The sequence below is a fragment of the Hakea prostrata genome, chromosome 3 (assembly GCF_041222555.1).
Source record: "Hakea prostrata isolate BN-2017 chromosome 3, UWA_Hpros_2, whole genome shotgun sequence".
NCBI classification, from domain to species: Eukaryota; Viridiplantae; Streptophyta; class Magnoliopsida; order Proteales; family Proteaceae; genus Hakea; species Hakea prostrata.
This window is the reverse complement of record NC_142602.1, coordinates 23772640-23796345: the sequence shown is the minus strand read 5'-3', so window position 1 is coordinate 23796345 and position 23706 is coordinate 23772640. Positions and strand designations below refer to the sequence as shown.

At 39.7% G+C, this 23706-nt stretch overlaps 1 protein-coding gene across 2 annotated transcripts in view; it reads left to right on the top strand.

Moving 5' to 3' along the window:
* The window catches only part of ABCC13 (multidrug resistance-associated protein 11), an 84999-nt gene that overhangs the window by 55821 nt on the left and 5472 nt on the right, over positions 1–23706 (top strand). Inside the window, exons 24-35 of one of the 2 annotated variants that reach the window (XM_089149946.1) lie at positions 3021–3180; positions 3577–3752; positions 3827–3938; positions 4031–4084; positions 9871–9993; positions 10939–11037; positions 11114–11206; positions 11322–11432; positions 11503–11664; positions 11778–11965; positions 12143–12332; positions 20616–20783. In XM_089149946.1, the coding sequence (XP_089006072.1) occupies positions 3021–3180; positions 3577–3752; positions 3827–3938; positions 4031–4084; positions 9871–9993; positions 10939–11037; positions 11114–11206; positions 11322–11432; positions 11503–11664; positions 11778–11965; positions 12143–12332; positions 20616–20783 (1636 nt within the window). The remainder of the gene's footprint in view (positions 1–3020; positions 3181–3576; positions 3753–3826; positions 3939–4030; positions 4085–9870; positions 9994–10938; positions 11038–11113; positions 11207–11321; positions 11433–11502; positions 11665–11777; positions 11966–12142; positions 12333–20615; positions 20784–23706) is intronic. The other variant, XM_089149947.1, reaches the window with a different exon arrangement.

Below are 23706 nucleotides of genomic sequence, written 5' to 3'. Positions count from 1 at the left end.
GGTAGACAAAGGAGAAGAGGGACAAGAGGTCCTCCCAAAGGGGGAGATTGGTGGGAGGGTGATTGAAAGCATAGATAATGGTGGTATAGAAGTGGTTAGAGGAAGAAAGGAGGGAAGCATGGAAATGGAGTATTTATTTATTTATTTTGAAGAGGAGGGGGGGAGATTGAGGAGATGTGGATTTTTAGAAGGCAAGAAAAGCAATTAATAACATTATTAATCCTTTACTTGTTTACCTCTTGAGATCTTGCAAAGACCAATCAATTACAGAAGCTTTCTTTAGGTCTTTCTTATGAATGTTTTACATATCTTTCTTTATAGGACTCTTGTGCTCCATCAGAGGAGAAAGGTTCTCTCTTGTACTACAGGTAAATTATTTTGGTTATTAAGGTCCATTTGTTGAGATTTTTGTGATCAACCAGTTGATTAGGAATTAAAGTGTTCATGTTCTTTCCTTAGTATCCCCCCTTGGTAATATTGAGAGGTTAAAGGGTTTATAATTTTGACTTAATAATGGTTTTATCATCACATAAGCATTATTTATCTTGCAATCTTAACTCTTAAAGTATCAATATCTGAGTCATCTGGAGGCCAATAAAGATTTATCTCAGGCATGGAAAAGAATTTTTCGGTTATGAATTGAATCTGTAGAATCAAAGATTTTAAGCTGTGGCATACTCTGTTTTTGGCCTATTTTCAGCCCATAGTGGATCTTCAATTAAATCCAAACCCCTGGTCTGCTTCATTCAAGACTTTGGGATCATAAAGCCCCACCTAGGGCCTCTACTGACTGCCCTTTAGGGGCATTCAAACTGCTGGTTAGCATGCTACTTAATTCTCACTCCAACTCAGTGAGTTGATTGGAGATATCCTATTCTTCTCTCCCAAAAGACCTGGTCAGATACTCTTTTTCCTCTACTTTTTTGTTCTTGTAATCTGTCAATGGTGAAAGAGGAAGAAGTGACAGTTGAGGTGGGACTAGTTAGGCTTACATATTCACAAGGATAAGTAGCAAGGGTGAGGAGTTGCAGAGGGAGATGGGAGGTGGGAGATGGGAGATGAGCCAGTGAAGTGGCTGGAAAGGGTTGGAGAAAGAGGAAACATGTTGGAGTATACACACTTTGGGCTATTTACTGTTCACAGTACTGTTCATGTGAACAGTAAAAACAGTTTGTACTATTCATGTTACTGTTCACGTGAACAGTATAATGTTAGTGATGCTACTTTACTTTCTATATCTAATGTAGAAGTCTTGCTACATAAGTTTTGGGAGTTTCTAAAAAGCATAGTTTCTCTTTTGGTGGTAGTTTCTATTTTCAGAACTTTCTATTTTAGGAGCTAGAAAGTTACTAAAGCTGTAATCTTTTGTTTCTTTTTTCATTAGAAGCTTTAAATAAAAGGGCTTTGTGATTCTAGACTCTTAAGCTAAAATCACAGGCCTCTTCTGCTGGTTCTTCATCTCTCTTCTCTTCTTCTTCTTCTTCTCTCTTTTCTTTGTTCAAGTTTAGCTGCTGTTTTGATTATTTAATGCTTGTTTTCTAACATGGCATCAGAGCAAGTTTAATCAACCTAGGGACTGTTTTCTCTCTCTTGGCTGCCCAGTTTTTTTTTTCTTCTTTTTTTTCCCTTTTTCTTATCTAGGGTAGCCCCAACCTTTGCTGTAGTAATTGTGAATGGCTGTCCTTCTTCTTTGACTTTTGAAGCACCAAGTATCTATGTATTAATACTACAAAAGGCCCAGGCTTTCTGGGGATATGTCTACCTATTTGATTCAACTGATGCTGCTACTACCCTTCTTTTTGTGCAAATCTGAAGTTCGATTTGCACTATACTGATGTCCTGGGATTCTTCTTGATTCTTGCGAAGATATGCCTATAATTCGGATTGCAAGACCTAAAATCAAGTTTAGCCTTCTCTTTATCTAATACTTCTACAAAGACCTAGAGGACTACTTTTCCTTCATATCGAGATCTGTTAGAGTTTCAAATCTAGCGGAAGTTTGCTGCTATGGTTCGAGGTATAGCGCAAGATGTCTATTTTCTTCTGAAGATCAGACTGCACTGGCGAGGACCTCTGGGATGTTTTTTTAATTAACTATTAATTTAATCCAATTTTCACTTATAGTGGCTGTTGTTTTTTTTTGGGTAAACTGCTACTGCAACAACTGTTATTGCACTTCTTCTTAGGTATTCTCTACCTTGTTGGTTTGATTCTACTCGGTTTCTAAGTATTATTGAATGTGCCACTACTGAATATTATAGTGGATTGCTGCAGCGACTACTGCAATTCTGAGATTCCAAGCTGCTTCAGTAATTTTCTCCTGATCTATTTGCTCCTGCCTTATTTGAGGGTTAGTGGTGGTCCAAATTTTTTTTTCCTTGGTGAACAAGACTTTGTCCTATGAGACGATTTACTGCTACTTGATCAGCTTTATTGGTGAATAATACACTACTGCTTGTGGCTGCTACTTTAACTCCAACCAGAATTCATAGGGTATTACCCTACTGCAATCTCTGGAAAATTCAAAATCTTAAAGCCTGTCAATTCAACATCTCAACACAACTAATGGTCCACTGGTCCAATGGGAAAGGACATTAAACTCAAAAGGATATAGATACAAGAGAAAATCTAGATGATGTTTTGATCACTACCATATCTTGGAAGGGAGAATGGCTTCTTTCCTTCTAACATCCTTTCCTAGAGAATATTTGTTTGGTGATATAACTTTTTTTTTCTTCCTTTTCAAAATTAATAATAATGACGAAATGCTAAATGGTGAATTTAAGCCTTCATATACGAATGATGGGTTTCTTTTTCTTTGAACTGTTAAATCAGGCAAATCTGTTCTTCACTGGTGAGCCATATGTTCTATTTGAGGAGATTTGAAGTTTCCTTAAATATTGTAGTTTTGATTATTGTCAAGTAGAAGCATGCTATTTGTCTATGTTCTTTATGGTCTTTGTCAGAAACTCAATTTGATTATAAAATTTGACCATCTTCTCATGACTATTATTTAACAGGAACTATGCCGCATTTTCTGGCTGGCCAATTGCCATAGCCATAGGCATATCAGCAATCCTAATGCAAGCATCTCGGAACGGAAATGATTTGTGGCTCTCTCACTGGGTTGATAGTCTAAAAAGAGACCATGATACAGAGCACTCCACATCCTTTTATTTGGTAATCATTTGTTTCATTGGGTGTTATAGAAAAGTGATAATTTATTAAAATTAACACACTGAGTTATTATTAGAATTTTATAAGTGCATTAAATTCAATATTAAGTACCAGGTGCATTAAATTTAAATATGATGACCCTTGGTGCAACTGTAAGGTTGTTCCATCATGATGAAGTGGTCATGGATTCAAATCAGTAAACACCACTGAAAAATCATGGGTTAGGGTTGCATATGTAATGACCTCCCAGATCCCTTAGTGGCAGGAGCCTTGTGCACTGTGTGCACACTTCACGTATCAGGTGCCATAAAAGAACATAAAGAAATACTTGAAAATCAGTAAACGTTGAATTGGTGAGAAGTGTTTTTCTATTCTGATCGTCTGGATATTGGTATGCAGGTTATACTGTGTGTCTTCTGCATTTCAAATTCCCTTTTGACTTTGATACGGGCATTCTCATTTGCTTTTGGTGGTTTGCGTGCTGCAGTTAGGGTTCATAACAACCTTCTTAATAAGCTTGTCAATGCACCTGTATCTTTCTTTAATCAGACACCAATCGGAAGAATACTGAACAGGTTAGACTAGTCGCTTTACGGTAATTGTCTTGCCCTGTAACATTTCACTTCTACATATTGGTTCTCATCTACAGGTTGTCCTCAGATCTTTACACCATCGACGATTCACTTCCATTCATTCTCAACATTCTTTTAGCTAATTTCATTGGCCTTATAGGGATAGCAATAGTTTTAACATATGTACAGGTACTTCCAAAATCATAGGTGTTTCTCTGATTTCCATTAAATAATATCCATCTTGAAAAATGTGATTTTGAGCCATTAAAGGATGTGTGCAGGTCTTGTTCTTGCTTCTACTGTTGCCGTTATTGTATATCTACAGTAAACTACAGGTATTGTATAATGTCTTATATGTTTGTATCAACATGGCAAATTAATTTGTATACTTAACTAGAGATAAAATTATTTGTTGCTCATAGTATTAATCTGAAGCTTACTTTTTATTTATAGAGATTACTTTGGAAATATAGATCTTCCTAATTGGACTGGATTAGGCTAGATATCTCATCACACTTTTAATTGCCCACTCATAAATTTGTTTTCCTATTTCGACCAAATTCAGTTGAGTGCATCTCCAGCTAGTTCCAAGTCTTGAAAATCCTGTTATATACTTCTATTCATTGTTTTGACTTACAACCACAATTAGACCCCTTGTAGTCTTTTGTGAAAATGCAATGGAAGCATAGGGCACTGGAAAAGTGGGATGTTTGCTTGTGCAATGGATGCAAAGTCCTTGAGTACACCTGACCAACAGAATGATCACCGTTGGTCCATCAGCAAGAACAAGAGGACATGGAAAATTAAATGGGACATTGACTGTGTCACGATATAACACCTAAGAGATCAAAATTGAGGACTAGAGAAGAAGAAGAGGAGATAGAAGCATAGTATGAAATTTAGCAAAATTTCGCTGAATCTGCCATTTTGGTACTCAACAAAATGAAACCAAGTTCGAGTCTACAAAGTTTCATTAGAATTTAAATCTCGGTGAAATTTCGGAAAATTTGCCGAAATCTCAAAAATTTCGGTGAAATTTTGAAAATTTTAAGGGGTTGTACTGTATAGGGCTTATGACTATGGATATGGTGAAGCATATGGTGATTCATGTGCTAATTCCAGTAGCATGTCTACATATGGGTATGAAGATGGATCAGGTGCATCATTTGTGAACTCCATCTTTGGATATCCATCAAGATCAAAATAGCCAATTATGCCAATTCCACGACTAGGTTACAGTCCATGGCGGTACGACACATTTCCTAGGGGTAAGATATCTACTTAATGTTGATGATACTACTTGTAAAAGGGCAATGACTGACTATATGGATAACTTTATTTTCACCATGTCAAGGCCTACTTATGTCCAATATTTAGAGTACCCCTCCATGACTTGGGGGATGCATCCAGCCCGACACATACTTGTATATTAAATTCTACTTTTTTTATTCGTTGGTGCATTTCAATGAAAATCTTAGTGTTGTCTTGCATACCTTCCATATTTGCATTTGTGAAAATACATGTTTCGAGACTAAGTAATTTCTCCCGCATACAGCCGGTATGTGAGAACACCCCTTTAGGTTAGCCAGGCAAAAATAACACTTAATTGTGTTTATTGGCCACAAGTTAGGCTGGACACCCGAAACCAGCCCCCTCCCCCCAAAAAAAAAAACCCACAGAAATCTACCATTGAAATTTGGTTTTTTGCCGAAATTTTGGTATTTCAGCCAAGGGCGAGATGGCGAGATGAACTGAAATTTCGAACTATCGATAGAAGAGAATGGAGAGGAGGGATTAGTTGTGTAAGATGCAGCAACTCTCCGCCATGATCCTTAATTTTTAGTGTAGAGAATGAAGAGGAGGGATTAGTTGTGTAAGATGCAGCAACTCTCGGCCATGATCCTTAATTTTTAGTGTTGGGAATAGAATACCTAGATATTACATAATATGGAAAGAAATCAAATCAGCATATTGGAAAATCAGCTACGATAGGTTACTTGGATTCTGAGTATAGAGGTAAATAGTAAAAAGCGAAGTAAAAGTAAAACAAGGACACTTAGAATAAAGTGTACATGTTCCAAGGTACCCCACAGTACACAGGGCCATGTACCCTTAAATAATGTTTAATACTCCCCCCTAAGCTAAAGCATACTAACAAAAGGCTCCAACTTGGAATGGTAAGAACATATATTGAAAGACCTCACAAATCTTGAGCACAAGAGATGATCAACAACACTTAAATATTAAAAAGAAAATCTTCATGTTGAATGAACCATCAAGTAATGAGAACAGTAGGCAATAGTGAACATGAACCACATCCACAAGCATAGCAGTAACAATAATATCAAAGGCACTATCCAAATAATACCAGTAGTAGTAAGTAGGAATTGTCTTGAAAGTGTAGCATCTCCATTGGCTGCATCACAGAGGTAGGTAACAAGTAGGAATCTCCACAAAAGAGTGGTAGGTAAGAAGTGCAGCCCCAATTTCCGCATGGCTCTTTAGAAGAAGGAAAGTAGTAGGTAACCAAAGGCAATAATAGAGCCTCAAATTTGGGTATTTACAATCAAAATATAGGTTACTGTGAACCAGATAGGCAGTATAGCTGTTTAGGTTATTGTGGACCAAGTAGGTAGGTAAAAGACAATATTGGTTACTACGGACCAAGTATGTACTTCTTGTTGCTGAAGAATACCATATTAAGACAAAAGTCTTGAATAGAATTAGAATAAGTCTCCAATCTTCCCCTCATGTGTAACATTACATGTGAAAAAATGACAGCTATTACCAGTATCTCAAAGTATGAGCACCACAAAAAACAAAAAAACAAATCCAATAAGCAAAAGTAGCACTGCAATCAAGTAGTAAGATTCCAAGTAACAATTTCCAATGCACCCTTTTGTAGTAGTCACAATTTCCAAGCTCTCGTCATGATATTGAATGATGTAATATGGTAAATATATGGTGAGAATTAATGGGATAGGTGGAAGCTACATGGAAAGGTATGCAAAATATGGACAAAACTGAATAAACGAATATGGGTGGAGACAAACAAATCACTCAATAAACAAGGGTAATGGTCCAATGGACAAGGAAGAAATATAATTATGTAAGGAGGGCAGACGTGGAAGTAAAAAGAACTAAGGATATTCATGAAATAAGGAGAATGAGAGGGGCATCTATGGAAACTAAAAACCACCTTAAGTATGTAGACCCAACACCAATTAACTCGATTTTGGCAATCTTAATGTGGACATTGTTTATACAAGCCATCATACAAACAGGTATTAAAGCAAGCATTAATCAAGCTGTAGTCAAGACCAGTGGAAGAACTGTACAATCAGCAAGGGAAGATTGTAAGTTGAAAGGCAGTACTTGTGACAATTCCAGAATTATGATTACAGTGGTATCTCATCATACATGGTTATCAAAACCAAAACATTGAAGAAGGTGGGGACTAACTTTGCTAGAAACTAAAACTGCACGGTGAAATGAAATCAAAAGTAGAAAGGTTGATTTGTACCCTATACTGGATACAGCCTGCCAAGTGCCAACAAAAGAAACTCATGTCAGACCCTAGGATGGCTTTGAGAGTATGTAGTATAAGCAAAACAAGTTCCCAAAAACTCTATCTGATTAGCAGCCCTGATTAGTCACAGTATTAGAAGCAAGACACCAGACTTAAGGTTCAACAAGCAGAGCAGCCACCAGTTACTTGGAAAATTAAACTTAAGTCTTCCTCCTAGTGGGGACAAAGAGAAACCCTCAAAACCTCGACCACTTCAGTGAAGTAAAATAGAAGATGTCAACAACCACAAATATCTGGAAATTTTTCCCGAAAGCAAGAACCATAAGCATAATCTTCAAGTACACAGCAACTGTAGGCAGGCTGTTCATAGAAGAGGTAGTTAAGCAATTAAATCTTGATAGTCCTTGATGTGATGATAAGAAGGTATAAGTCATAGCTGGAATAGTAGTTAGTCTCTTAGAATAACAGCTGATATGTAGCAATATGTAGAGTTGAAATATCGCCAAGGCAACTCTCAAACTGGAAACTTTCTAATTTCAGAATGGGATCTGTAGTTACTGGTTTGATACCATGTCCCCATATCACACCTATGAGATCAAATCTGAGGACTAGACTAAAAGAGAAGAGAGAAGAGAATGGTGTGGAGGGATAGTTGCGCAAGATGCAGGAGTTCTCCCCCATGATCCGTTAATTATAGAGCTTCGAAGAGAATCCCAGAATATCACATAATATGGATGGAAATCAACTCAGCATATTGGAAAATTTATTGCCCGTAATAGATTACTTAGATTCTAATTACAAGACTAAATAGTTAAAAGTAAAACTAAAAGTAAAAGGACTCTTAGACTAAAATATACATGACCCAGTGTAATCCAAAGAACAGAGGGTCATGTTTACATAATGTTTTAATAGATTGCACTAGCCTGCATACAGCAGTCAAACTGCCCTCCCCTCATGAATCGTGACACAATGTAATGCAGATCAGACATCGAATTGGCTACTTTCCTTTGAAATCAACCTAGGTTTGATGGATCTTGGTGTTGGGACTTAATTTAATATGTTTATATGGTCATTGGCCTATTCTATGGGCCCAAAGTTTAATGCCTAAGAAGTATGAAATTAGTTTAATTCGTTTAAATTTTGCCTAACTTAAATTATAAGGGGAGAATAGTCTTTTCTTGTGTTTTTACTTCAATCTTAAATGTGCTAGTCTTAGTCAATTTGTTCCTAATTTTGAGTTAGAGTCCAGCTTGGAGCCCAAATCAAACTAGGACTCCAGCATATTATGTAAAAATAGACCCCTCCAATCGACAGGAAGAAATCAAATAGAATATTGAATAAGAGAAGCTTCTCTTCGAGCAACTCCTCTTGTACATGTTAGGAAGACCTGTTCTGTCAATTGGGAACTCAAGATCTGAGGCTGAAAAGGGTTCTAAAGGTGAAGTTAAGCCTAGATGTTTGCTTGGTTGAAGATTAGAGTTCAACCTTCATTCTCAATTTGAGTATTCCATCCTTAAGGCTCCATTCAGATAGTATTGGCAGCCTAATCACTCCCCTTCCCGTGACTTTTTTTTTTTTAATATTTTTCCTGAACTTTCTTGAATTTACAAAGTTCCCAAGACACCCAGAATTCAAGGTCAGATGTACGCTAATCTAATTGCTAGGTCTTCCCACACTTTAGCATCATACTTGATACTATTTCATTCCAATTAATCTAACCAGGGAAGAGGCCAGTAATTACATCCCTACATTATTAACAACATTGCCTCCTAGTTTGAGTTAGTTCAACAGTTAGATTGGCATAGATGTCACTTAGAAATTTTGGTGTTTAAGGGAATCGGAACAACAAACACATAAGCTGCAATAAATGATGTTATTAATAGTCTGAATTGTGAATTATCACATGCTTAGGGCTTGTTTATAGCCTTGTAATTGCATTCCTAGTAGTGCTCAAATAGAAATTGAAATGTAACTCTAATAATACATATTAGCCTAATAGGACTATTCATTAAACTAATTAATTAATGTGTATCAGGTCCCTGATAAGGTCTATTTAATTAATATGTATCACTCTAAATAGACTTGACTTAATTTAAACCAAATAAATAACCTATTTTTGTACTTGGCCTAGATAGTAAACTTATGGGGCCCATGACCACATAAACATATGAAACAAAAGCCCAACCCCCACACATATCAACCTTAGGTTGATTTCAAAGGAAGATAGGCCAGTTCGATGCTGGACCTACATCAAGCAGTTTTATTGTTATGCACTTCAATCATATTATATGACAAAAGATTCAGTATTTGGATGGATGTTGTATTGAAATTCTATGAACTTGTTATTGATGGTCCATAAAAGGAACATGGCTTCACAATCATCTCTCTCTCTCTCTGACGCGTTAAGTTGACATTTCTCCCTCCCCTCCGGGGGTTTTTTTGGTAATGAAATTCTTTATTCATCAAAAAAAAAATTCTCCCTTTTCTCTTTCTTTAAATATTAGAAGAAAAATACTGCTTCATGTAAACATAATGTTTAAATTATCCTAAACGGTAGAGTTAACCTTGCTTATCAAGTTAGAATTTCTCCAGTTCTACTATAGATCAACATCACGTGAACTACGGAGACTGGACAGTGTTTCCCGATCTCCTATCTATGCATCTTTCACTGAGACTTTGGATGGATCATCAACAATTAGAGCATTCAAGGCTGAGGTAACTTCTGATATTTAGGTCTTTCTATGGATATCAAATACAGTAGTCCCATTGATAATCAACATTTTTTAAAAAGTTATTATAATATTGTTTTTAGGGGCTAAATTGATTTTCAGTTCACAAGTATTATTTGAAAGCATGAATAATGTTACTAGATTTGCTGTTATAAATTGCAAAATTTAATTTTGCTCCTCAACTATTGTTGCTATTGTAAAATGGTAAAATTCTTTTGTCTCATGTTCATGTAGAAGTCCATATAAACACAAAAAATTTGGAGAAAAATACAAGGTACACCATGTATGTATTGCGCCCTTGAGCTTTATAAACCGAGTGCCATGTGTGGGTACAAGTGTACAACATGCGAGTTGTGTGTGTAGGGTGTCCTGCAGATGCAGGAGGGATTGATATAATAGTTGTATGCCCTTTCTAAAAGCTTGATCTTTTGTGGACGGGGTTCTGGTGTACATTGTTGTATGGCCTTTCTAACAGCTAGAGCTTTTCAGATAAGTTGTAACAATCAAGTTATTAGAACCGCCAGGCCCAATACATTACTGACACATCCACATACGGTAAGGAGGAGTGATATGATTCAAATCGAAGGAAATAAGAGAGCCAGGGGAGGCCTAAATTGGTTTTTGGGGAAAGTAGTGAGGAAATACTTGCAGAGCATTGGACGGTTGTAACAATTATGTTTTTATTAGGGTTGGATTGGTGAAAGTGGATATATGTACCAAACCCCATTTAGTTGGAATAAGGCTTGAGTTCTATGTGTGCAGTTATGCACTATGTAATAAGTTGTGATAATATCATATATCCCTTTGAATGTTGATTGGCAACTTAGAAATTAATATCTTCTAATCAATTTCAGTACTTCCCCTTCCTCTAAAGATGCAATTGTGTTCCTAGTACTGAAAATAATGGCAGTTTTTAATGATCGACTGGCAGGAATATTTCATGGCTAAGTTTACCGAGAATGTTTTGGTATATCAGCAAACTTCCTACTCGGAGATAACAGCAAGTTTGTGGCTCTCACTGCGCCTTCAAGTATGCACTACTTTCTCCTCAATATTGACGCACAATATTTATGACTTTTATATTAGTGATTGATGGTCTTTTTCAGTTGCTAGCAGCATTTGTTATATCTTTTGTCGCTGTAATGGCTATCATTGGATCTCATGGCAGTTTCCTAGTTAGTTTTGGTACACCTGGATTGGTAAGATTTCCAAAGCCTCAACTTTTACATGTCATTCATCATCTATCATCTTTTCAGTTTCATTGTATGAGTTAGCTCATTTGTTTAAGTAATAGGATTCTTCAACTTGATACAGGTTGGCTTGGCTCTCTCATATGCAGCTCCATTGGTCTCTTTGCTCAGCAGCTTTTTATCTAGTTTCACTGAAACAGAGAAGGAAATGGTTTCTGTGGAAAGGGTTCTTCAGGTATCAATAGAGCAATCATTTGACTGATTACTATTATGCTGATCTTTAAAATATTGACTGTTCTTTTCAGTATATGGATGTTCCTCAAGAAGAACTTAAAGGATGCCAACTTATAGAAGCAGCTTGGCCATTCCAAGGACAGATTGAATTTCAGCATGTTACATTGAGATATATGCTTTATTCGCCTGCTGCCTTGCATGATGTCACTTTTACTATTGCAGGAGGCACACAGGTCAGTCCACATAAAAGATTGTCTAGGCTCCAGTTATACCCTGCCATTCCTCCAGAATTTCTAATTTCTTTCTTTTTTCCCCTTCCCACTGGTTTATTGTGTTATCCAATCAGGTTGGAATTGTTGGAAGAACAGGTGCTGGAAAATCTAGCATCATAAATGCCCTTTTTCGTCTTAGCCCAATATGTGGGGGCTCTATTTTGGTAGATGGTGTTAATGTGGCAGACGTTGCTGTCAGAGACTTGCGTTCACATTTTGGAGTTGTTCCGCAATGCCCATTCTTATTTGAAGGAACATTAAGGTTTTTTTTTTTTTTTTTTTTTTTTTCATCCTTTTCCCTTATGGAATAACTGTCACTTCTCCATTCAATGTAGAATGCTTTTTATTTATTAGGCAAAGGGTTAAATTTAATTTGAAAATGAGTTCTACTGGTTCCTGTAACCAACAAGTGCACTTGCTATCTATTGTACATTTGCAGGGACAACCTTGATCCATCCAGGATGACAAGTGATGCAAAAATTTGGCATGCTCTAGAAAAATGTCATGTTAAGGAGGAAGTTGAAGCAACTGGAGGTCTGGATACTTATGTAAAACAAGCTGGGTCAACATTCTCTGTTGGGCAACGGCAGCTCCTATGCCTTGCACGTGCATTATTGAAGTCTTCTAAGGTATTCCAAATTCCAAAACTTATAGCGTGAACAGCGCTGATCCTTTAGACCTCAACCTGTTATACATGGTTGAAGAAAATAAGATGCGAGAATGAACACCATACTGTTCCTTTGCATACAACATCTCCTTACAAGCATTAATTTCAAGAAACTGCACCTTTCTTAACCAAGACCTTTGTCTTGTGGTTTCATGTTTTCTTTTCTTTTTCTGAAGAACAACCCTTTTCTATAATTTCACTACATTAGGAGCCTTATCTTAGGAACTTCATAGATCATAGCTTATCAGCAAGAGGGGGAAAAGAATCTGTCACCAATTCTCCAAAATGAGTATAACTAATTACTTCTTTTTTTTGGATGAATAAATAATTATATTAAACGAAAAGGAACAAAGAACAAGGTCTTAAGAGGAAGACCGGAAAGAAGAACTAAGACCCCAGGAGACAACAATGAGCCTGTTCCTTGGGGTATAGCAACCAATCTAGAAGAAACCTCAAGATAGATGGCATTCCAAATCTTATCTATAGAGCGAGATTTGGAAGTCCATCTCCGAAGATTTCTTTCCCACCAAAGGTGATGGACCAAGGCACGGAACACTACCTTACCAATCCGATCGCAAATGGAAGAACCTGAAAAGTTTCTCAAAATCCAAGACCAGTCTCGCCCAAAACCGAATGAACACCTCGAACGGGGCCATATGAAGGGAATGGCTTTTCCCCAGATGGATCTGGAGAAAGGGCAAGAAAAGAAAAGGTGTTCAAGGGATTCCAAACCGGACCAACAGAGGATGCAGTTTTGGTTTACGGGGATATGGCGGCTAGCAAGGAAGGATTGGGTGGGAAGGGCAAGGTTTAGGGCTCTCCGAAGGGTAAGGGAATGACGGGGGATGTGGTTTTTGAACCAAACCAAAGGGGGCCAAGGGTGTTTGGGGTTCTGGGGTCTAAAGAGGTTCCAGGCCTAAGAGATGGAGAAGGTTTTGGTGGGAGAAGGGAGCCAAATGGTAAGGTCACAAGGAGAACTAGTAAGAGGGGGAAGAGAATCCCAAACCTGTGTGAGAAGAGGGAGAGGGCAAGGGTTCCAAGAACCATTCAAGATGAAAGCCGACAAGGGGGTGGATTTAGGGATGCATGAATTATAGACTGAGCGGGGACCAAAATGGTTATAGAGAATGCCCATCGGATGCCAAGGGTCGAGCCAAAAGGAGGTGTGTGAGCCAGAAGACACGGAAGTAGAGATAGCGGAGGTGGCATAAGGACGGAGCAAGAGGATTTTCCTCCAAACCCATGGAAAGTTGTTAAACAAGTTGTCAAAATCAACAGGTTAAGTTGATACAGCAGGCAAGAGGAACATTGATGCTGCCTAAATATGCCCCCTTCACACCCCCCTTCCCTCTGTCGCCGGAGCTCTCCCTCTCCCCCTTGATCTCACCTTCTCCCCCCATCTACTGACCCGCCACCACCATCCACTCTCAACCCCTCCCGCACTTGGAAAGCCCTCTTCTCTAAACCCAGTCCCTCTGTTACAGACCTGCAACTCTCCAATCTACCTCCCACCACCCCCAGTCTTGCCCCCTATGCACACTGCCCTTCCTCCTCTACAGCCCCTAGTATTAATCGATGGAAAACTGCCATTCTTGGTCATTTCCATGGCCCTGTTCCCCCCCCCCCCTCTCAACATTATCAAAGCCTCTCTCACTAAACAATGGAATGCCCATGGCCTCATGGAAACATACCTTCTGGACTCTTGGTGCCTTTCTATTCAATTTTGCTTCACTGGATTGCAAAACCCATGCCTTGGAAGGCTCCCCTGGTTCGTTGGTAAGGCTCCAATCTTCATCAAATCTTGGTCTCCTTAAATGCCTCTCCATAGGGTTGACTTCAGCACTTTACCCATGTAGTTCAATCTCCCTAGGCTACCTCTGGAATTCTGGAACTGCGACTAAGTCATATCGGATCAGCCATGGAAAACCCCTTCACTCTGACTCAAACTCTCGACCTAGAGAGACTCTCGTATGCTTGCATCTCTATGAATTTTCTGCCACTAAACCTCTTCCTCCTTTTGTCACGATCGAGGATGATGATGGCTTGAATTATGGTGATTGTTTATGACTGGGTTCCACATCGATGTGAGCTCTGCTCCAGTTTCAGCCACAACCCCAAGGACTGCTCATCACTTCTTCCGGTTTGCAATGGTGATGACCCCGAATCGACTGCAACAATGGAAAATTTTCAGCAAATTTAGGATTCTCCTAAAGCCAGTGCTGCAACTGCTTCAACGATTATCTTGAAGACTGCTACTGATATCCCTGTTCCTGTCCCTACTAAAGCCATGGCATCAAAGACCTTTGATGCATTGCATCAGATAGGAATCAGGCCATTTCCGCTAAGAATTCTGCCTGCACTGCTGCCACGCCGACAGACCCTGCATCTCTGATGGAAACCCTGCCGGTGGCCAACACCTACCGGCGACGAAGACGATGTAATCGATCACTTTCAGAAAGCTTCCTCTGCTAGCGCGATTCCCGAGAAAGAGAACCACCCCTATTCCAAGGGCTGTCAACCCCCTGTTACCGCAGTCCCTGTTGCTACAGTAGAAGTTCAGTACGCTGTTGACGCTGAAGCTACAGAGAACCAATACACCTTTTCCAGTCACAGGTGGAGTCGTCACCTCAAACCATGGATCCTAGAGCTTTGGCTTACCATTCTGATGCAAACCTTGATGCCTCGACCTCTGCAAAACCATCACCGTCTCCCCTCTTTCTTCTCTCGGTGAAAGACAATCCCACATATCCTCCGGTTTTATCTTCTCCGCCTGCCTACGATGCGACTTTTGAAGCCTCCATGTTACCATTACCCAGTTTACCCTTATTACCTACTCCCACCTTCCCCTTGGGCCCAAATACATCTTCTAAAGCCCACCAACTTCTTTTATCCATTGAACTAGGGCCTTTTACTCGCCTTGCCCATACCCATGACGGAAAAAAATCCCTCTGCCTCCTGGGCCCAACCCCAACCCATCCACTAGTTCTATGACTCCTTCTACCTGCTCCCTAACCCATAAACCCATTTTATCTAAGCCCACATCCAGCCCACCCACTCATCTAAAGAAGCCCGCAAACCTTAACCTCATCCCAAGCCTATTTCGGCCAACTCTCTTGGCTCTCTGGACCATCCTCCCCTTCACATCCAAACCGAATTGCCTTCTTCTTTTGACCCTCTCCTATCTCATCGCCATTCTCTCTCCCTTGAACCGCTTTCTCCCACATCCGACTTCTCCGTTGAACCGGATATCTTTGAAACTGCCTCACCTATCTCTCCCTCCATGTGTGTGTCCCCTCCCTTCATCTCTACCAAGTTAGCTGCTGCCATTACTCCCACTGAATTCCAACTCAGTAGCGATGTTGTTGCCCTCCCTTAATGTTACAATGTCTGACTTCTTCATCTGGAATATAAGGGGTCTTATCTCCCTTGTGAAACAAACTGAAGTCAAAAATACCATTAAAGACTCAAAGGTCTCCTTTTGTGCTTTTCTTGAAACCCATGTTCATCTTGATAATGCCCATCGGATTGCCCCCTCTTTGTCATTCCTCTCCAACTCCTCTCTTTCCCCCAACGGGCATATTTGGATCCTATAAGACCCCTCTAGATTCCAAATAACCCTCTTAAATTCCTCCCCTCAATTCTTGCACCTCAAAATCTCTTCCTCTGTCTCTCTCCTCCCTTCTTTCTTACCATTGTCTACGGCCTCAATCAAGCCCCTGATCGTTCTCCTCTTTGGAATGATATTCGCTCTATCTCTCACTCCACTGAGGGTCTCCCCTAGGGGACCGGTGGGGACTTCAACATTGTTCGGTACTCCCATGAGTGTGTTGGAGGTTCCCCCCCAGATTCTGACGCGATTGATGACTTCAATTCCTACATTGACGATTCTGGCTTATCCGATCTTCGTTGGTCGGGTCACCCCCTCACTTGGCACAATCATCGGGTCGACAATGCCAAAATTGCCTCCAAACTTGGCCGCTTTCTCTTTAATGATTCCTGGCTTTCCTCCTTCCCTGCTTCTCATGCTAGCCTCTCTGACCATTCCCCCTACCATGTCCATTTCCTCCCCCCCCCCAGGTCTCCTCTGGTCCCAAGCCTTTCAAGTTCTTTGGCATGTGGACTTCAAACCCTTTATTCCTCTCTATGGTCAAAAAAGCTTGGCTCAAGCCGGTTCACTGTCACTCTCTTCCTCTTATTGCCTTCGCTCGTAAGCTCCATAATGCCAAGGATGCTCTACGCTTTGTAATTCTAACAAGTATGGCAATATCTCTTATAGAGTTGTCTCCTGCCGCTCAGAGCTTCTCCGAGTCCAATCCCTTCTCCTCGATGACCCTCTCAACCCCTCCCTGGCGGAGAATGAAAAAGCTCTCTCTTCGGATCTATCCACCCTCGCCTCCAATGAAGAGAGTTTTCTCTACCAAAAGGCCCGTATCAAATGGCTTGAGCTTGGTAACTCAAACATAGCTGACTTTCATAGATCTCTTAGAGCCCGCCACAACCTCAACTAAAATTCCTCTTCCTCTCTAGCAATGGCTCCTGGATTTTTGACCCCTGTAGCATCAAAGAGGAGGTCATCTCCTTCTCGAGTCTCCTCTCCCCCCTCTCCCCCCGTCCCCTGCTCCCGGGCAACTCGATAAGTTCATCAACCCTTCCTCTTCCTCCTCTCTTTGTGTTATCCCCTCCTCTGAGGAAATTCTTCTTGCCATTTGCTCTCATAAAGCCAATCGGGCTCTGGGCCCGGATGGCTTCAATATGGGATTCTTTCTCATCTCTTGGAACTTTATTGAGGAGGACCTAGTGCATGCCATTCGTAACTTCTTCTTCAACCCTTCCCCACTTTCCTCCGTCAACCGAACTTTCATCAGCCTCATCCCTAAAAAGCCAGGAGCCTCCTCTCTCTCGGATTTTAGTCCCATTTCCTTTGTAACCTCCTCTATAAGTTCATCTCTAGGGTGGCAGGGTCCTTGCGAACAGGATAAAAAACGTTATCCCCTCCCTTGTGAGTTCAAACCAATCTACTTTCATCTCTGGCCGAAGTATCTCGAATAACATACTCCTTTGTGCGGAGGTTGTTCGCGGCTTTAAGAGATCCTCCCACTCCCCTGCTGCCCTCCTTAAGGTTGACCTCCATAAAGCCTTTGATTCCATCCGCTGGGACTTTATCAGTGAGGTCCTCTCTCTCTTCGTCCATTGGGTCGAGATATTTATCTTCACCCCTCGCTTTTCTTTCCTTACCAATGGCTCCCTTGCAGGGTTCTTTCTCAGGAATTCGCCAGGGCTGCCCCCTCTCTCCTTACCTTTTTACATTGGCTTTGGAAGTCCTCTCCTAAATCCTTCAATCCAAAACTGACCAGTTGCTCATCTGCCCGATCCCTAAGGGCCTGTTTGGTTAAGCAAATCCAGAGATTTGAAATCTCTGGATTCACAAATGGGAGATTTTTACCTGTTTGGTTGTGTGAATCCCTAAATTCATGAAATCTAGAGATTCACATTTTTACACTAAAAACGTGAATCTGTAGATTTATGGGTATGAGGTGAAATCCAGAGATTTCACCCATACTATCAAAGCGTTAAAGATTTGAACCGTAATTCAATAAATATTTTTTTAGGATAAATCTAGAAATTTCATTCCAAAAATTCAAACTAACCAAACAGTTAATTTTACGAACCATGACTCTAGAGATTTGAAGTCTGTAGATTTGAAATCTCTAAATTTTTGAAACCTACAGACTCAAGTAACCAAACAGGCCCTAAGTAAATCTTTGAACCTCACCCATCTCACTTTTGCGGACGATCCCATGATCTTCTCTAAAGCTAATCATTCCTCCATTTCCTCCATCCTCTCGGCCCTTACCCTCTTTAATTCCCTTTCTGGTCTTAGGGTCAACCTAGACAAGTCCACTCTCTTTCTTTCTGGAGCTTCTAACCACCTTCACGATTCCCTCCTCCATTCTTTAGGCTTCAAGCCTGGCTCCTTCCCTATTGTCTATCTCGGCTTGCCTCTTATCCCCAATAGGCTCACTCGTCATCACTGCTCTCTCATGCTCGACCATATTCGGAAGAAACTCCAACTTTGGAAAGGTAAGCTTCTCTCCTTTGCTGGTCGAGTAGTCCTCATCCGCTCCATTCTTCAATCTCCGTACCTCTATTAGTGCGGAATCTTCGCCATTACCAAATCTACCATCCATGCCATGGAGTCTCTCTTTGTTGCTTTCCTTTGGAAGGGTCAAGAAGCCTCGCACCATTTTAGTTGGTCAACCATTTGCCATCCAACCTTTGAAGGGGGCTTGGGTATTCACCGGATTCGTGATGTCAATTTGGCTTGCCTTCTCAAGCTCATTTGGAAAATTGCTTTCAAGCAAGATTCCATCTGGGTTCATTGGGTCTACTCCTACCTCCTTCGTTCTAACTCCTTTTGGACCGTCCCCTTGCCTTCTAAGTTCTAACCCTTCTTGGGTTTGGAGAAAGCTTCTACTTTTAAGACTGCGGACCCTTGCCGCTATCTCTAACTTTATCTCGTCTGGTTCTTCCATTCCCTTTTGGCTAGACCCTTAGCATTCAATAGGCATTCTTTTCACCTTGCTTGGCCCCCAAATGGTCTATGACACCCGCATCCCCAAATCCACCCCTTTATCCGCCTTCATCATCAATGGCTCCTAGGACTCTACCCCCCCCCCCATCCCAATCTCCTTCAAATTTGGGACTCCCTCCCTCCTCTATCTAATGCCCCTATTGATACCACTGTTTGGCTCCCTTCCCCTTCTAAATCCTTTTTCACTTCATCCGCCTGGAACTTCCTTCGTACCCCCTCCCCCAAGCCCCCTTGGCCCCCTTGGTTTGGTTCAAAGGTCACATCCCCCGTCCCTTACCCTCTAAAGAGCCCTCCACCTCGCCCTCCCCACCCAATCTTTTCTCACTGGCCATCAGATCCCTACTACCCCCAGTTGTATCCTTTGCTGGAATGGCCTAAAAGATATAGAGCACTTGTTCTTTATTTGCCCCTCCCTAGGTCCCTCTGGAGAAAAGCCATTGCTACCATCTAGCCCCGGTCGCTGCGTCCACTAGGTTTTGCTCGAGATTGGTCCTGGATTCTGAGAAATTTTGGCTCCTCCATTTGTGACTGCATTGGTAGACTAGTTTTCAGTGCCACCATCAATCATCTTCGGTGGGAGCGCAATCTCAGGCGATGGACTTCCAAATCCCGTTCTCTTGACTTGATTTGGAATGCCATCCATTTTGATGTATTGTCTAGGATTTCGTCTTTCTCTCATCCCCCAGTTGCTGACTCCCCAAGGAATAGGCTCATTGTTGTCTCCTAGGGCATAAGCTCTCCTCCCCTCCCTTCCATTTGAGGGCTGGTTTGTTGGCTTGTATATTTTGTTCCCTTGTTTTTAATATATTTATTTATTCATCCCAAAAAAAATTTATTTGTCCAAAAAATTGAATTATCAATTTGAAATTATTTTAAAATTTTCTTTTCGGAAAAGGCCTACCTGCTAGGTCATATTAATCAATAGAGGTTCTTCAAGAAATTACACTCTAGATGTTTATGTAACTTGATTATTATATTTCCCTGGTAATATAATTACAGATTTTGCGTTATTATTCAATTCTAGTTTTCTATTATATTTCTCGGCAGTGGATTGGACTTATTCTTTGCATTGGAATTTAAATTATAACTATGTTAAGGATATGAAAGGAACCTATTGTTGTATCCATTCGCAACTTAAGCTCTTGAGGTAAGCAGTAATAACATGATATCAGAACCAGGGGCGATCAATGGCTTGTGTAGGTTTTGTGTTAGTTGTTGTGCCCCTCGGTGCCAAGTGATAGTGTCATGTGTATGTTGGAACCGTTGATAAACATTGTTGCAGCCCTTATCAGTTTGAGCTTTTGGGATAAGTGGTAGTAACAGAACCAACACTACCTTTTAAATTGAAGCAGCATATGTCACTATGTTCCTCTTATCGGGCATAGTGTATGCCCATATAAAACAACAAGAAAAAGCCTCATCCCAACTAAATGAGGCCTGCAACATGGATGATGGATCTTTGCCTTCCAATCAGCTCTATTTGAGGCCATCATACTTGATACAAGGCCCAAGCCATGCATATCTTTTTTCACATGAAACAGACATGCAAATGATGTCCAAAACCAATTATTGGTTGACCAACATAAAAGCTAACTAAAAAAATTAGAGATTTTCCGGTATTAATGTTAGAATTTTCCATATTAAAATTTGCAGGTGCTATGTTTGGATGAATGCACTGCCAGTGTTGACACTCAAACAGCATCAATTCTACAGAGTGCCATTTCTAGTGAATGTAAAGGCATGACAGTGATCACAATTGCACACCGCATTTCCACAGTACTAAACATGGACAACATCCTTGTTCTTGACCGAGGAATCTTGGTAAGCTTAACAAATTTATTTCTTCCTGATACCAGAGATGCAGACAGTATTAGAAGATATCTACATTTAGGAGGATCTAACAATATGTGGTTAGGTAGGTAAAAAAACTTGTTGGGATAGATCAATCTTTGATTCTCTCCTATGTAAGGTACAGCAGTAAGTAATTGGCCTTGTTGGATAGAGTATGGCCATTAATTTCTTGGCCTCTTCACAACCTTTTCTTTTAACTAGTGGACTAATGGTTTGAGGTATCCCATATATGGGTACAATCAAAATTCTCAGTATCTCAGCCCTATCAAGATGACCTGAAATCTGGTACGAGGTTTGCCAAATTTCAGTGGTGTGTTTCATGGGTTCTAGGCGGCAGAGCCTATTTAAAGGCCTACGAACACAACCATTGTCAGTTTAATTAAAAAAAAAAATCCATAATGGGTCTTTTGATTTGCACTGATGCTTGCTTTGTATATGGTCCAATTTGAATGTAATTTCACACATCTAAACATCCTTAAAAGTATAAATTCACTTGAATGGTAAGAAATTTCAACTGAGAATGAAGTAAAACACTAAATCTATATTAAAATATGCATAACACACACATCAAAATGTCAAATATGAAATGCAAGTCAAGTGCAACTATATAAGAATAAGATTAAGATTCTAGATGACAATTTTGATAGGATCATAGGAAATAAAAAACCGAACTCTGCCAATTTTTGCCGCCAATCCCAAGCTCATGTAAAGGAGGAGGGTTGGTGTGTCAGGTTGGCAGCCGACACTGGAGAAGCCCATCCAAACCCTTTTTTTACATGGATTCTACAAATTTATATGATAAATGATGTACTAGGGCATTCCTTGATAAACCCTTGGTGTAGTGATAAGTGGGCAAGGGTTAGCTAGGGAGTCCCCTATAAGGGACACTGTATCAACATCCAAATGTGGTGATAAATAGGCAAGGGTTTGCAGTGTGGGTAAAGAAGTTAGTCTACACAAGATCAGAGTGGCATCTTCGAGCATAGGATCTTTAATAGGTAAGAACTTAGAATTAATAGATGCTATGAGAAAAAGAAGGGTTAGTATAGCTTGCTTTCAAGAGACTATATGGAAGGGTAAAAAAGCTAAGAAGTTGGGTGACTTTAAGCTTTGGCACATTGGGGATATAAATAATAAAAGTAGAATAGGCATGATAGTGGCTAAAGATTTAAAGAACAATTTGGTGGATGTTAAAAGATGAGGTGATGGGATTGTATCTATCAAGCATGTGCTGGAGAAAGAGATTTGCAAATAAAATTAATGCATGGACGGATGGATTAATGTAAGGAATCCGTCATAGGGAAAAAATTATCATAGGGGGTGATCTAAATGGACATTTCGGGAAAGATAAAGAGGCTATGAAAGTGTATGTAGAAGATATGGTTTTGGAGAGTGGAATGAGGAAAAGATGTGAGTTTTAGATTTTGGTATTGCTTTTGATTTACTTATCATAATTTGTAAATACTAACTTAAAAAGAGTGAAGAACATTAAATTACTTCAAAGTGGACATCATAGAAGCCAAATAGAATTCTTCCTAACTAGAAGGTTCGATTGATTATTGTGTAAAGATTGGAAGGTGGTACCAACGGAAAGCTCAACAGCATAGCTTAAACTAGTGTTTTTGGATATGTGCCTCACTCCACAAACTCATAGAAGGTATGAGGTTAAGAATCCTAGGATAAGGTGGGGGAGCTTAAAAGGAGACTACTTGAAATATTTTATTAACAAATTAGTCAAACAAGGAAGTAGGAATTTGATGTGGACATTAATATGGTGTGGAATGAGAAGGCTATGTGTATTAAGACAACAACTAAAGATATCATGGGTGAATCAAAAGGAAAACACCATTCCCGTAGAGAGACTTGGTGGTGGGATGGTGAAGTTCAAGCAGCCATTAAGATATAAGAAAGCTAGCTTTAAGTCATCGTAAAAGACTAAGGATGTAGAGGACATACAAAACTATAAGTTAGCTAGAAATGAAGGTAAGGAACTTAAGGGAAAAGCAATGGAGAAGAAATATGAAGATCTACATAATTAGCTAGGCACAAAGGAAGGGGAACAAGCTATTTTTAAGACAACTAAAATAAAGGACAAGAAGAGTGGATATCTTGACTATGTTAGATACTTAGATGTACTAAAAGTGAAGGTGATGAAGTACTAGTACATGATGAGGACATCAAGAATAGATGGGAATTTTATTTCTCTAACCTACTAAATGAACATACTTCAGGTACTCATGACTCGAAAAGACTATTATTCGTCATAGCACCAATTTTCAAACATATATACGAAGAATTATGATGTTTGAAGTAAAAGAAGCTTTAAGGAGGATGAAAGTAAGCAAGGCACATGATGAAATCCCAATAGAAGTATGGAAGTGTTTAGGAACCTATGGGCTAGCTTGGCTGACCAAGTTGATTAATAAGATTATAAGCACTAGGAAAATGTCAAATGAATAGACAAGAAACATCATGGTCCTAATTTACAAAAAAAAAAAAGAAGAAGAAGAAGAAATGAGATATTTAGCGTTGTAATAACTATGGAGGCATTAAACTTATAAGTCGTACAATGAAATTATGGAAGAGAAAAATTGAAACTCATTTGAGACAAGAAAACATTATTGCAAAGAACCAATTTAGTTTTATGCCGGAAAGATCTACAACAAAAACTATTTACCTTTATAGGATACTTAAAGCAAGGTAAAAGAATGCAAAAAGATCTTCATATGGTCTATGTTGACCAAGAAAAAGCTTATAATAGAGTTCCTAGAGAGTTAGTATGGCAAGTATTAGAGAAGAGAAATGTTGCAAGTATATATATGGACATAGTTAAAATGTATAATGGTGTTCACAGAGGATGATGTTTCCCAAATAACTAAAATAAGGTGGATGA